Source organism: Suncus etruscus, chromosome 19 (assembly GCF_024139225.1).
Source record: "Suncus etruscus isolate mSunEtr1 chromosome 19, mSunEtr1.pri.cur, whole genome shotgun sequence".
NCBI classification, from domain to species: domain Eukaryota; kingdom Metazoa; phylum Chordata; class Mammalia; order Eulipotyphla; family Soricidae; genus Suncus; species Suncus etruscus.
Genome location: NC_064866.1, coordinates 28,618,322 through 28,633,520, shown reverse-complemented (window position 1 = coordinate 28,633,520; position 15,199 = coordinate 28,618,322). Strand labels below are relative to the sequence as shown.

The following is a 15,199-nucleotide window of genomic DNA, read 5'->3' as shown; positions in this document are numbered from 1 at the left end:
TCAGCCTCATGCAAGTCAAACACCCTACCACTGTGCTACTGCTCTGGCCCCTTCAACTAGTTTTTTTTTTTTTTTTTTTACCCAATTTGGGCTCAGCTAAAAGAATAGGAACAGTGAAGAAATTGCAATGTTGAAACACTTTTGTTGATAAAGTCAGAAGATCCCACAGAACCCAATATCTAGTTTTAACGATCACAGGTTAGCCACATTCTAAGATGGGCCTTACTCTAAGATGGGCTCTATCACTCTGAGGTGGGATGGGAAATGTACATCTTTAAATGTCTTACACTATAATAGTTGCGTTCAGAATAAGGAACATTTTTTTACTACCTAGAATAAGTAACAATTAGTTTAGTAATTCTATTGATAGTAAGTAACAGAACCTAAGGGAATATAAAAATTTAGACAAAGTCACTTTGATGTTCCAGGCAGTGCTAGTATCAATAATGTAAAGCTGAGACCAGCCTAATTTGAAACATTATTAGGAAAATGGTGAATTAATGCACATGTTTAACATTGACTATAGAAAAGCAATTATTATTGTGTTTAATATTAAAAAGAATGTCTAGTGATGGGGAACTTAATTATGATAGAATGGAATGTGAGTTGAATGTCAATGTGGTTGTGTATAGAGACTAGTAGAAATACACCAAAAAAAAATATTTTTTTGAGTCAAACCTGGCAGCACTCAGGGGCTACTCCTGGGTCTACACTGAGAAATTGCTCCTGGCAGCTCGGGGGACCATATGGGATGCCAGGATTTGAACCACTGTCCTTCTGCATGCAAGGCAAATGCTTTACCTCCATGCTATCTCTCCAGCCCCATAATACACCAAAATCTTAGTAAATTTTATTTCTGGGTGGTAGAAAATAGGCTATTTTCAGGGCTGGAGAAATAGCACAGCAGTAGGGTGTTTGCCTTAGACGCAGAAGGACGGTGGCTCAAATCTTGGCATCCCATATGGTCCCGTAAGCCTGCCAGGAGCGATTTCTGAGCATAGAGCCAGGAGTAACCCCTAGGCACTGTTGGGTGTGACCCAAAAACCAAAAAAGAAAAAAAAAAAAGAAAATAGGCTATTTTTATTCTTATTTATGCTTTTCTGCATTTTCAGGTTCTTTTGTGTGTGTGTGTGTGTGTGTGTGTGTGTGTGTGTGTGTGGTTTTTGGGTCACACCGGCAATGCTCAGGGGTTATTCCTGGCTCCAGGCTCAGAAATTGCTCCTGGCACAGATGGGGGACCATATGGGACGCTCCTGCATGAAAGGCAAACGCCTTTTCCATGCTATCTCTCAGGCCCTGCATTTTCAGGTTCTTAATAATAAATATGCTATGATGATGATGATGATGATGATGATTATTATTATTATTTTTGGTTTTTGGGCCACACCCGGCAGTGCTCAGGGGTTACTCCTGGCTGTCTGCTCAGAAATAGCTCCTGGCAGGCACGGGGGACCATATGGGACACCGGGATTTGAACCAACCACCTTTGGTCCTGGATTGGCTGCTTGCAAGGCAAACGCCGCTGTGCTATCTCTCCGGGCCCGATTATTAAGGTATAATTCATATATAATAACTGGACATGTTCTAAACATATACTAGAAATATTTGACATTTTGGAATATCATAAAATTATCTCCACAATTAATATCATAAACATGCTCTTCGCTCCCAAAATCTCTTTACACCTTTTGTTAATTTGCTCTAGGCCGTTACCAGGTGCCTCCTCTACTCCCTACCAACAGTGTCCCAGATTTTCTGGTACCAGAGTTTAATTTGCATTTTATACAACTTTATATAAACAGAATTACATACTAGGAAATTGTGAAAGAGGCCACTTCTAGTACTGCTCAGGGGATCATGCAATGCTGGGGATTAAACCCGGATCTCTATCACATAAATCATGTACTCTAGCCCTCTGAATCATTTTGATCTATTCCTTATTTTTTGTTCTGAATTTTACTCAGCATAATTATTTTGTTTCTTTTTGTTTGTTAGTTTGTTTTGGGGCCTCACCTGATGACATTCAGGGGTTACTCTTGGCCATACGCTCAGAAATTGCTCAGCTATCCATCCTAGGTTAGCGCATAGCAAGGCAAATGCCCTACCACTTGCACCACCGCTCTGGTCCCTATTTTGTTTCTTGCAGTGTTTGTGATTGAACTCAGGGCCTCACACATGTGAGTCTAGTGTCCTAGTATTGAGCTACATTCCTGACCCCTAACATAATTATTTTAAATTCATCTGTCTTCTCATTTCAGACTATTCAGTAACAAATAGACATATGGATTATTTTCAGTGCCTCTGACTTATTCAAATTTAATATTAATTAAATTAATTAAAATTATTATTAAGAAGCATTAAATATTAAGAAATACCAAGTCCTTTTAAAAAACGTAAAAATGGTCTGACTTTTTGTTTTTGTTTTTGTTGTTGGGTCACACCCGGCAGTGCTCAGCGGTTGGTTATTCCTGGCTCCAGGCTCAGAAATTGCTCCTGGCAGGCACAAGACCATATGGGGCACAGGGATTTGAACCGATGACCTCCTGCATGAAAGGCAAACGCCTTACCTCCATGCTATCTTTCCGGCCCCGTGACTTTGCCTTTTTAAAAATAACAATGGGGAGGTGATAGTATGGGGGATAGAGCATTTGCCTTGTATGTGGCCGACTTGAGTTCAATCCCTACAACTGGGTGTGGCCTCCAAATCAATGTATACATATATGAATAAAAATAACAATTGTCAAGTCTTCATGGAATGAAATGTCTGTGTCCAGTTCAAGAATTTGAAGATAGAGAGTTCCTGAAACTGTATTACTTTTGTGCTCCAGGAAATATTTGTTTGTTCATCCTGGACAAATGCCATAAAGAGTAATCCATCTGGTATCTGCTTTTTTTTTTTTTTTTTTTTTTTTATGGTCACACCCAGCAGCACTCAGTGATTATACCTGACTCTATGCTCAGAAATCGCCCTTGGCAGGCTCAGGGAACCACATGGGATGCAGGTATTTGAACCACGGTCCTCTGCATGCAAGGCAAACGCCTTACTTCCATGCTATCTCCTGGCCCCTCCATCTGGTATCTGATTGAAGAGTCCCATATGAAGGAGCCAAAATATAACAAAGTGAGGAAAGCTTGCCCTCTAGTGGTGATAGTGGAGAAACACCTCCATCCCCAACCTGCGGCGCATGGGCCAGCAGGATATGGGAACCCAGGATCAGATTCAATTACCCTCTGACATACACTTAGAAAACTTTCTCGGGGTGTTGGTGGTGATGATGGGCCTCAGATATGCAAAGCGTGCATTTTATTAGATATTTACCTGCCCAGCACCCCAGAACAATTTCCTTTGAAGGACATTACGGATGCATCTGTGAGCAGAGAAAAAAAATGGTTTTTGTTTTGAGGGAGCACATCTAATTTGCTCAGGAATTACTCCTGGTAAGGTTGGAGGACCATATGATATGTAGGGGTCAAACCCAGGTCAGTCATCTGCAAGGCAAGTTCCCTATTTCTGTACTATCTCTCCAGCCCTTAATCTCCAATGCTTTTTAAAGTTCCTTGTTCTATTTTCTGAGATTTTATCACTTTATATTTGAATCCCGGACAGGATGTTGGTGGATTTAACATCTGCTATTCAAACTAGAAAATTTGTTCAGTGTTTTTTCACTTTCTAATGCTTTCATTCACTCAACTTTCTGCTGACCCTTTTTTACCAAAAAGAGAGCAAATGCCTGCCAACATCTTTCCCTTTGTACCTAACGGCTTTTATTCCTGTAGTCAGCAAGCTTTTTCTGTAAAGATCTAACTAGCAATTATACTGAGCTTTGGGGTCTATTTAGCAGTGATTCAAATTTGCCATTGTTACATGAATATGGCTACAGCCAGTATAGCTGTGTAAAACTTCATGTATAGACATAAAATTTGAATTTCGTATGATTTGCATGTGTCACAAAATATAAGTCAGGGGTGTTTGTTGGTTTTATTTTTTGGCCCATACCCAGCAGTGCTCAGAGCTTACTCTTGGCAGGCTCAGGGGACCATTTGGGATGCTGGGGATTAAACTGTATGCAAGGCAAGAACTTTATCTGTTATACTAGCACTTTAACCCAGTTCTTGGTCTTTATAAGTAGTTCCTCCTTTAGACAGAACAGCATCCTCTGTATGTGTCAAGGCACAAATTTATTAATTATCATTACAATGACAATCTCAGAAAATGAAGGTTGTTGAGATTTCAGTAGAAAGGGATGAACTTATTACTCAAATGGCAAGTAACACCTGTGGTTTTTTTTTTTTTTTTGTAAAGTCAACTTCTTCTAGCCAGTAATTTAAGGTCGACTGAATCCATGGCCTATTCATTCCCACTGAGCACTTCCATGGGAAATTTAACATGAGCACCTATTGGTTCTGATAAGGTTTTGTAAAACCCACAGCTCCACTGAAGGTCAAAGTAAATTTATTTTGGGGGAGGGCCATACCTAGCAGTGCTCAGATATTTCTCCTGGCTCTGTGCTCAAAGACCACTTTTGGTGAGATAAGGGGATCTTTTGGGGTACTAAGCATTGAGCTGGGGTCAGCTGCATGCAAGGCAATTGCCTTATGTTCCTAAACCTGCAGCCGCTAAGCATGTTTTTTCTTGTTTTTTTTTGTTTTGTTTTGTTTTGTTTTTGGGCCACACCCGGTGACACTCAGGGGTTACTCCTGGCTATGCGCTCAGAAGTCGATCCTGGCTTGGGGGACCATATGGGACGCCGGGGGATTGAACCGAGGTCCGTCCTAGGCTAGCGCAGGCAAGGCAGGCACCTTACCTCTAGCGTCACCGCCCGGCAAGCATGTTTTTTCATGAGCACACACTGTGAACTTTGAATGTGGGAAGTGTCTTCAGCAGTTCGTACCCTTCGTATTTGTTCTCCAATAAAATGAGTGGGGGTGGCAAACAATCAGAACTATTATTGATGCTGCTTTTATTCTTGAAAGATCCTACTTACAGGCATCCCACTTGGCACTGGCTGCAGTGTAAATCTCAAAGTAAAAGATATTTCATTTCTACTGTGGCAATATGAAACCTAAAAATGTCATACTAACCTGGTAGGGGAGATACCATGATCACAAAGGTGGTTTCCCCAGGGCGAGGCTCACCCATTGCACTCCGGGTGTGCTGACCCCTGCGATTTCCCCAAACGTGGAAAACTCGACTGCATAATTTGTGGTATTGGGGGACTGTGTTCAGGGTCTCCCCTTAAAAAAATTTCCTCCCTCCCCCCATGAACTACAAGATACCTTTATCTGGAAATTTGAACAGTTTGTAGGTTGCATTTTCCAAGGCTCCCAACTATAAGGTTATAGGGTTGCCATAGAGCAACCATGGGCAACTCCAAAGAGACAAAACAACACTCATCAGATCTCTCTCTACTGCCAGCAGCCAGCAGAACCTCCCAGCAGCACTGGACTCAGACACCCTGACCCCACTCTCAGCAGTTGAACTTTGCCCTCCAGAGCCTGGGTACTGCCTCATAATTTTTGTTGTTTTTTGGGTCACACCTGGCAACACTCAGGGGTTACTTCTGGCTCTACATCAGAAATCGCTCCTGGTAGGCTTGGGGGAAAAATGGAATGCCGGGATTCGAACCATCGTCCTTCTGCATGCAAGGCAAATGCATTACCTTCATCTATCTCTCTGGCCCCCTCATAACTTTTTTTTTTTTTTTTTTTAGTTTTTGGGCCACACCTGGCGTTGCTCAGGGGTTACTCCTGGCTGTCTGCTCAGAAATAGCTCCTGGCAGGCACGGGGGACCATATGGGACACCGGGATTCGAACCAACCACCTTTGGTCCTGGATCGGCTGCTGTGCTATCTCTCTAGGCCCCACCCCCTCATAACTTTTTTAAAATAATTTGTATTGAGGCCCATGTGAATTACAGGTCTTTCAGTTATATTTAAGGTACATAGTGACAGTGAATTAGGGCAATTCCCCACCACCAGTGTAGACCTCCCTTTGTCAGCAGCATTTGTTCCATACTTCCCCCCTTTTGTCCTGGACTGCTAGTGTAACTGGTCCCCTTTGTTGTTGTAGATCTTGATTCTTTTGTAGTTAACTTTGGGTTCGTAATTTTGTTGTTGTTGTTGTTGTGTTTTGGGTCATACCTGGCAGTGCTCAGGGGGTACTCCTGGGTCCATGCTCAGAAATCGCCCCCGGCAAGCTCAGGGGACCATCTGAGATGATGCGATTTGAACCACAATCCTTCTGCATGCAAGGCAAATGCCCTACCCCTGTGCTATCTCTCCGGCCCCTGAGTTTGTAATTTTTTTTTTTTCCTCTTTTTGAGTTTGTAATTTTTAAAGTATGTCCTCACTTTCTGGTTCCATCATGTCTTGCAATGTAATTAATTAGCTATTTCTCCAGAATTCTAGGTTTCAATGGGCTGTAGTGTCTGCATCTGGAGACTATTAACTCTGCTGAGGGAAGAAGAGTGCTTCCCCAGGCTTTTTTAGTTAGGAAAGGTTTGTATGGTGCACACATTTGCATAAACAAGATTTACATGCTTTATATTATGCTGAAACTCTTGGCTTTGCATCAGTATTTCCTAATCAAACTCAACACCCAAGTTGGTTAGTCTTTTCCCTTTCCATTGCTAAAGTTGACTCCCATTGTTGTTGGATTACTGGTCCTACCCCAATCAATATACTTACTCTACCCTCGGGTGTGATCTGGTGATGGGATTATTGGATTATTTGATACATAATATTCCTCTCCCACTCTAGGGTGTGGCCTGGTTCTTGTCAATAAAATCAGGGATCTGAGGAAGGCAGACGCCCATTCTTAGGCCTTACTCCACTAAACTGTATTCCTTCTTAGGAGCAGAAAGCTTGTGTGGTTGGATATTGCTTGAGTGCTAGATTTCCTGAACCCATTCCTGTACCTTTTCACTGTGTGGATTATTTCCTGTGTCGACTTTTGCTTCCAGACCTGTATTTCACCAGATCCTTGTTTTGGAGTGCTGGGCTCCAACAGCACATTATCTTTAGTTTTTTGCCTTGTTGATCAAGTCTACTTGTTCATACTCATTGCACCCTTCCTTGCGGAGCTGCTATCTCATTCCATTTAGGGTGACTTATTCCCAGCTCCCATCCAGACACCACACTAAGAATCCACAAGTATTCCTAGCTTGCTCTACCTGGACTACAAGACTTAAATATTAGTAAGGAAAAAGAATACTTGTTGGAATTTTCTGTAAACCCCACAAGGAAGCGACCCTCTACTGTCACTGCCATTCCCACATATATAAAGCAAACTGCACACACACACACACACACACACACACACACACACACACACACACACACACACACACAGCAACTCTGAAGAACTGATTCTGAGAAACTATAAGGTCAACAGTTCATTTGACTGTATAGTCAAATATTTAATTTGTTATTTCCCCACCATAAGACATCTATTTACACCATTAAGTTATTATATTCACAAGACAGTGAAAACAGTTCACACCTCTAATTAAGCAATAGCACAGAGGGTAGAGCATTTGTCCTGCATGCGGCCGACCTGGGTTTGATGCCTGGCATTCCATATGGTCCCCTGAGTTTCCTAGGAGTGATATCTGAGTGCAGAGCCAGGGTAACCCCTGAGCACTGCTGGGAGTGGCCCCAACCCCCCCCTCCCCAATACCTATTAAAAAACATTGGTAACAACACTGTCTGGGACTAAGGTACAAAATAAAAAAATGCGCTACTTCCTAGTAGCATTAATGTAATGCTACACCAGAGGGCATTGAAATGTCAGAGAGGGATAAGTATGAGTGGTGCCTTCACACAATATTACTTTGGAGTTATTTTCTCTTTTTTTTTTGGGGGGGTAGGAAGTTGCTGGGTTTGGGGGCCAAAGCCAGAGGTGCTCACAAGGCTAAAACCAAGGCAAGAGATTAAACTTGGTCTAGCTACATAAAATACAAGCATCTTGCCCTACTGTACTATCTTCTCTGGTGCTTGGAATCCTTTTGTAAAGATATAGGCTAGAATACAGTTTTAGGGGCCCGGAGAGATAGCACAGCGGCGTTTGCCTTGCAAGCAGCCGATCCAGGACCAAAGGTGGTTGGTTCGAATCCCGGTGTCCCATATGGTCCCCCGTGCCTGCCAGGAGCTATTTCTGAGCAGACAGCCATGAGTCACCTCTGAGCACCGCTGGGTGTGGCCCAAAAACCAAAAAAAAAAAAAAAAAAAAAAAAAAACAGTTTTAGGAGGCTGGAAGTGTAAAAGTCCCAATACCAAAGCAGTCTGCAACTGCAAAGGCCTAATCCAAAGGCCTAGCATATAAAATATAAGGCATCAGTGAAGATCTCAGAATAATCCAGTCTGGGGATACATGTACTAGAACCTTAAATAACTTTTAGTAGTCATTGTTGGTTTTTGGTTCATACTCAGTAGTGGCTAGGGTTGACTTCCAGGTCTGCACTCAGGGACCACCCCTGGCAGGATTCAGGGGACCATAAAATGCTGCAAATCAAAGTGGGTTGGTTATGTGCAAGGTAACACCTGCCCTATTGCTTTGGTCCCTGTTTCCATCAGACACTGCTAACTGATACATGAATTATCTCACCAGAGAAAACAGATTCTCTTTTTTTCGTTTGTTTTGTTTTTGGGTCACACCCAGGTTACTCAGGGGCTACTCGTGGCTCTCCGCTCAGAAATCGCTCCTGGCAGGCTCGGAGGACCATATGGGATACTGGGATTCAAACCACCAACCTTCTGCATGCAAGGCAAATGCATTACCTTCATGCTATCTCTCCGGCCCCGAGAAAACAGATTCTAATGAAGTTGTTCTGCACAATCAAAGAATGACACAAGATTCCAATAAATATCACTTAATTGACTTTAATGATTATTGCTCATCTGCAAGGATTAATATTGCATTCATTAAAAATCATCCAATACAAAATAAACTTGTTCCTCCCAAATTGCTCTGCACACACGACCTCTGATGCCAGACATGTTTCCAGTGTCCTTTGTTACACGGCTTGTCAGAGATGGAGCCTTTACCCATTACTCCTATGGACACAATTGTAGATGAGGGAGCAGGGCGCAGGTCTGAGGGCAGAAGGACCTGGACCCTTTCCTGCCAGCAGAGCTGACAAAATAGATACCACTATTGGCCAGGTTATCTCACCTAAAAAGTATATATATGGTGTTCTGATTGGCTGGTTAAATGCCCTGGGAAAAGGGCTTGAACTGTTAGCATCTACAAAGAAGAAAGCATGGTCACACTGGCAAGGGATGGAAAGAGGGCACAGGGTAGGTGAATAGGAAAGGGAAAAAAATTTTGGCAAGACTGTTGTCCCCTGCAAGGAATCTACAGGGTGAAGGCTTTCCCTTTCTTGAATTTGTTTGAATTTCCAAGAAATTGCTTCGAAGGTCTGTCTCTCTGAACAATGGCAATAGAGAAAGGAAAAGTTCTAGTACCTGGGCATTAATGCCTGACTCAACATCAAAGGATCACAAGTTGGAACAAGTTGAGTGCTTAGAATTCTGGATGATTATGTACGTAGAGCTTATCAGACCATGCAGAGATGCTGGTAAGCAGGGTGCATGGCACGGGAATGCAGCTCAGGTCTGAGAGTGCCACTCTGGGCTTCCTCTGAAGTGGGAGCCAGGGCATGCCTGTGACTTTCTCTATGCACAAATTGTCCTTTAAGATCTAGGTCCACTGATTTTTTTTTTGTGAAATATGCCTATCAAAATACAAAAAGATACCACTCTGTAAAACAAATGTAACACAGGGCCTAAAGTCCCAGACAAGTTATATGGAGCTAGAGAACCCTCAGCCTGGCCCAATTAAGCCTTTTTCCCATCACATCTACCTTCCTTGAAATATTTTAGGTTGCAGAAGCATAGCGGATCATAAATTGCTCTTAAAGGACAAACCCTAAAGAGAGAGCTCAGTGCTTAACACTGAATAATGGCTCAATAAATGTTCCTCCAGCATAAGCTGTATGGGGCAGTGCTGACAAAATTTGCTGTTACAGCCCCAGTTCACTGATGCTATAAAGTATGGGCTAGAAAAAAGGATTTAACAGAGTGCAAAACTCAGCATTTTTCTAGACTTAACTCACACTCTTAGCTCCAAAGGTTCAAAAGAGAAACTGATCACAATTAACCACTCAAGTAGTTCCTCAGTATGGACAATAAAATTTATCTTAAAATGAAAATTTTGGGGGTGGGGGGGATACAATAGAAATAAATGCTAAAGGTCAAAATTTAACATAATAGAGTATAGTCTAGTTAAAAACCTGAAAAATGAAAATGCCTGGTGGGAGGTGAGGAAGGGCCATACAAAGTCCAAATGATATTACTAAATCAGAAGAAACACTATTACACATCTTAGAACCAGACAGACATATCACCTTCACACAGGAAATGGGGCTTGGAACATCTACAGGTAATGAACATGCACCACCTAATCTAACCTACCTGGAAGGTAGATAGTTACCATCCCCACTTCTCTTAGGAAGGGAAAGAGCACTGATATCAGCAGCTAAGAAATGGGCTCTTTTAAGGCAAATTTAGACATTGCAGATTGTTCCACACTGGAGGTACTTTGGCATTTCTGCTTAATAAAGTACCCCGTTAAGATTGAAGTCTCCAGAAACGGTAAAGCACAAATCATCTTTCTGGGCTGGGAGAGTGAAATCCTTTAGGGACTAGGGTGAGGAACCCTGATTCAGTTTCAGCTATAAGGAGCCAGAAAGCAAGTTCCCATGTGGTCTGTAGAACTGGAACAATGAAATGGAAACAAGGATGAAAATGATAAGAGAAATACATCAAGAGGAAAGGAATAAGAAGAAAATAAAAGTTATCTTTAAAAATATTTCTTAGAGCGTTGTGTGGTTCATGTGGACTGGTCCTCGGTAGTATGGTCCATTAGTATCTGTAAAGAGAGAGAGTGCTTGGTTGGCACTTTCATCAACAAAGTTTGAAGACAAGAATCATTAACTAAACAGACTTTCAAGAACTCCTCCCCTGTCACATGGCTATGAAGGCTTCAGTCATCCGTGGGATCATTCTTTGTGCTTCTACAGGTTTCTGACAATGCCATCTCCTTTACCTCCTGCTCCCTGATATTACATTTTAAATGGCCCTAGCCAATAACAACTGTGTCAGAATCTATGAGGCAAGAGCTTTGTAGATTTAGGTAACTCAATTTTTTATATTTATTATTAAGCATATAGTTTCTCTATCTACCCTGTTAACTTGAAACAGAGTAGTTGTCTTCAATGACAAGTATTTAAGAAATAGCTGGCTCAAGACATGTAAATACACTATTTAAGAAAGCTGACTAGTCAGGGTGACTTATTATTGGAAGAAAAGAGCCTTTTATATGCTTTCCTCCTGCATTACCTGTAATAATTGGGTTTGAATGGCCCATTTTTGTTGAGTCCCAGATATTTCGCTTGGTCATCTGTGAGTTCTGTCAGGTGGGCATCAAATGATGGCAGGTGCAAGCTGGCGACATACTCATCTGGAAGAACAAAGTGGCTGGAGGACAGGCTCTATTTCAAATGCCTCTTAGGTGTTACCTACCACCTCACTTTCATTTCAAGCTTTGTTGAATCAAAGGGCAACAAATTACAACTTGAAATATTTGCTTAATTTGAAAAAACTTCTAAAAACTTTTGCACTACAGGAAGATATTTGCCCTACTGAAAGAACCATATGCCAGGTTATAAAACTGAGGGGATTTGTAACTCTAGCTTTCTTGAGTAAAGCTTTTGGCTTTAATCAATGGTCAACACGCTATGGGCTGTTCTTACCTTCCCGTGGCAAATCCTCAATTGAACTGTATTCAAATTATGAATCTAAGTAGACATAAAGATGCTTAAGAGTCTTGTGTCACATTAACACTCACTTAACTGGGCCTGATATCTTATCCTGAATCCTAACATAGCCAGTAAGAATTTATTACTTTCCAAAAAAAAAAAAAAAAAAAAATTTAAAGGGGCCGGAGAGATAGCATGGAGGTAAGGCGTTTGCCTCTCATGCAGGAGGTCATCGGTTCGAATCCCGGCGTCCCATATATGATCCTCCCGTGCCTGCCAGGAGCAATTTCTGAGCCTGGAGCCAGGAATAACCCCTGAGCACTGCCGGGTGTGACCCAAAAACCACAAAAAAAAAAAAAAAAAAAAAAAAAAGAATTTATTACTTTCCCACAGATAAGCTTCTTTAGCTTTACTTTTATGAATATAACTTTTTTTGAGATTTGCCTTTCAGCAGTGTTCAGGAGGGCCTAGGGATCACTACCAGTGATTCCTGGCAACTGGGATGACTCAATTCGAAGGTGGAAGGATAGATACTACTAGAGTTTTGCAGTACTAGGAACCACCACAGCCAACCTGGTAATGCTTGGGGGTCCAGGGTTACATGTAGGATGCTCTAGGGGCCATGTGGTACTAGGGACAACCTGGGGTTGGACACATGCAAGGCCTCTGCTCTAACCTTTATACTATGTATTCAGTCCCTGAGTGTATTTTTTTTTATAAACTGATCTAATATAGCTCTGGAAAGAAACATGTGGTTCAGTTTTAAGAAGACAGAGACTGGTTAGAGATGGGTAGAAGGTTCCTCTGTTTAGGAAGGTAAAGAATGAGACTGAAGTAGAGACGATGTCCCAACAACAGTCTAGAATATGGCTATTCATAATTAAAGGCATACACCCCAAACACTGTGCTAAATACTTCACTGACTAGCTATAATTCTTGTTATATATAAGAATATATATATATATTTTTTCTTTTAGTTTTTGGGTCACACCCAGCAGTGCTCAGGGGCTACTCCTGGCTCTCCACTCAGAAATCACTACTGGGAAAAAAAATCACTACAGGTAGGCTCAGGGGACCATATGGGATGCTGAGATTTGAACCGTCATCCTTCTGCATACAACGCAAATGCCCTACCTCCATGCTATCTCTCCGACCCCAAAGAATATAATTTCTTTTCTTTTCTTTTTTTTTTTTTTTGGTTTTTGGGCCACCCTCGGCAGTACTCAGGGGTTACTCCTGGCTGTCTGCTCAGAAATAGCTCCTGGCAGGCACGGGAGACCATATGGGACACCGAGATTCGAACCAACCACCTTTGGTCCTGGATCGGCTGCTTGCAAGGCAAATGCCGCTGTGCTATCTCTCCGGGCTCTAATTTCTTTTTTTTTAATTTTGGTTTTTGGGTCACACTCGGTGGCGCTCAGGGGTTACTTCTGGCTCTATGTTCAGACATCGCTCCTAGCAGGCTCGGGGGACCATATGGGATGCCAGGATTTGAACCACTGTCCTTCTGCATGCAAGGCAAATGCCCTGCCTCCATGCTATCTCTCCAGCCCCAGAATATAATTTCTTATAATATCTAATACAATAATATAACTAAATATCAAAATTAAATTACTTTAATTAATATGAATTATTAACCTTAAAATAAATTTAAATAAATAGATAATAATGTATCAGTATGATTCTAATATAACAACATAGTTATAAATTATTAAATCAATATATAAAGCAAATTATATAATAATAAATATAAGTATATATAATATATATTCTTACACATCTATATATGTAATTTTTCTCACTTTACTGATAAAAAACTGATGCTCATGGAGATTAGACACTGTCCTGAGGTCTAAACCGAAGTGCGAGAAGTACTTAATCCAATGATTGTTGTGATACGCATTAAAAAATTTCTTTTTGGTTTTTGGGCCACATCCGGCAGCCCTCAGGGGTTGCTCCTGGCTCTGCATTCAGAAATCATTCCTGGCAGGCTTGGGCACCAAATGGGACCAAATCGAACCTGGGTCAGTTGCATGCAAGGCAAATGCTCTCCCCCTGTACTCTCACTCCAGTCCCTCTCCTACTCATTTTGCTAACGCAAGGCACTCAACTGTGGGAACAGTATCAGGGTTCACTGACTTTCACTCACCCATTTTCTTAGGAAGTAAGTACACATCTTGTTTGTATCGTCCCTCGGGTGCATTATAGAGTTCTATCAGTGCCAAAGCCTATGGGGGGGAAGAAAGAAGTTCCAAAGCTCAAAGTGCTTCTTACAGTGTCCTATTAAAAGTACCAGTAGCCCTGTCATATACCCGAGCACACAGCAAGAGGATTTGATGGTATTTTTGTTTAGTTCTTCATAAAAGAAAAGTTCAAGTAAGCTAATATATTGATATTCTAAACTGCAACAGCCATAGCAAAGACAACATTGACTGTCTGACTACCTGAGAAAGTTAAGTCCTGACGATCTGTGACTTAAAAAAAAAAACATCTTGATAAGAACATAGGAAGGAATGCACTCCCGTTGGTAATCAGATCTGGGCTCAGCGACACTAACCCCAGTCCAGGAAAGCAGTCACTTACCTGAGTGGTAGCTGTAATGGACAGAACAAAGGTGGGAACTGTGGAGCAGCTCAGGTTGAGCAAACGCCCCTGTAAAGGGAAAAGGAGCCCAGGGATAAGATGTTATCCGTCAGTCTTAGCTTTCAATGTCATTCAAGCCGAGCAAATGCAGATTGGCTTTACACCTTTCTAGACTCTGCAGGCTGAGGAATAATGAAAATGCCATACTTGAACTCAGCCTTTTATCTTATTTTCTATCAATCCCATCTGAGTATGACAATCTCAAGAATCGGTTGTGGCCAGGTAACAACAGCACTAGGTTAAAAGTCTATTATTATGAGTGATGTCTTTTTTAATTTCTTTCTTTTTTTTTTCTTTGGTTTTTGGGTCACACCTGGCAGCACTCAGGGGTTACTCCTGGCTCTTCACTCAGAAATCGCTCCTGGAAGGCTCAGGGGATCATATGGGATAATGGAATTCGAACTACTGTCTTTCTGCATGCAATGCAAATGCCCTACCTCCATGCTATCTCTCAGTCTTCTATGAATGATTTTATTTTAGGGATCTAGCTACCTCTCTGCAGAACAGAGGCCCAGTGTTTTCCACATCTCTTTCCTGTTCCCACTAACCCACCAATCCCATCCTGCCAGAGGGATCGAACTGTTTTGCTTCTGCATTCAAAACCAATGGAGCTTGCCAGGGGTGTGTTTACCTCTGCCAGAAGAACTACGCGTTTGCCGTCTGGCCAGATGACATGGTCCACCTGAGAACGGACACGCTCCCAAGTCAGCTCCGGAGTGCGGAGGCTTGTCTGAAAC

General features: G+C 41.9%; 2 protein-coding genes and 1 non-coding gene across 4 annotated transcripts in view; 1 reads left to right on the top strand and 2 right to left on the bottom strand.

Moving 5' to 3' along the window:
• LOC125997363 (glutathione S-transferase Mu 2-like) overlaps positions 1-15,199 on the bottom strand; it is a 436,713-nt gene that overhangs the window by 125,475 nt on the left and 296,039 nt on the right. The window lies entirely within an intron of this gene.
• Positions 5,075-5,236, top strand: LOC125997775 (U1 spliceosomal RNA). Its single transcript, XR_007491794.1, has one exon. It is a non-coding gene; the product is annotated as a U1 spliceosomal RNA (small nuclear RNA).
• AHCYL1 (adenosylhomocysteinase like 1) overlaps positions 10,705-15,199 on the bottom strand; it is a 54,020-nt gene continuing 49,525 nt past the window's right edge. Inside the window, exons 13-17 of one of the 2 annotated variants that reach the window (XM_049765731.1) lie at positions 15,094-15,192; positions 14,403-14,471; positions 13,969-14,047; positions 11,401-11,521; positions 10,705-10,930 (exon numbers count right to left, since the gene is read on the bottom strand). In XM_049765731.1, the coding sequence (XP_049621688.1) occupies positions 10,924-10,930; positions 11,401-11,521; positions 13,969-14,047; positions 14,403-14,471; positions 15,094-15,192 (375 nt within the window). In that variant the 3' untranslated portion in view covers positions 10,705-10,923. Of the gene's footprint in view, positions 10,931-11,396; positions 11,522-13,968; positions 14,048-14,402; positions 14,472-15,093; positions 15,193-15,199 lie in introns of those variants that run through there. The other variant, XM_049765732.1, reaches the window with a different exon arrangement.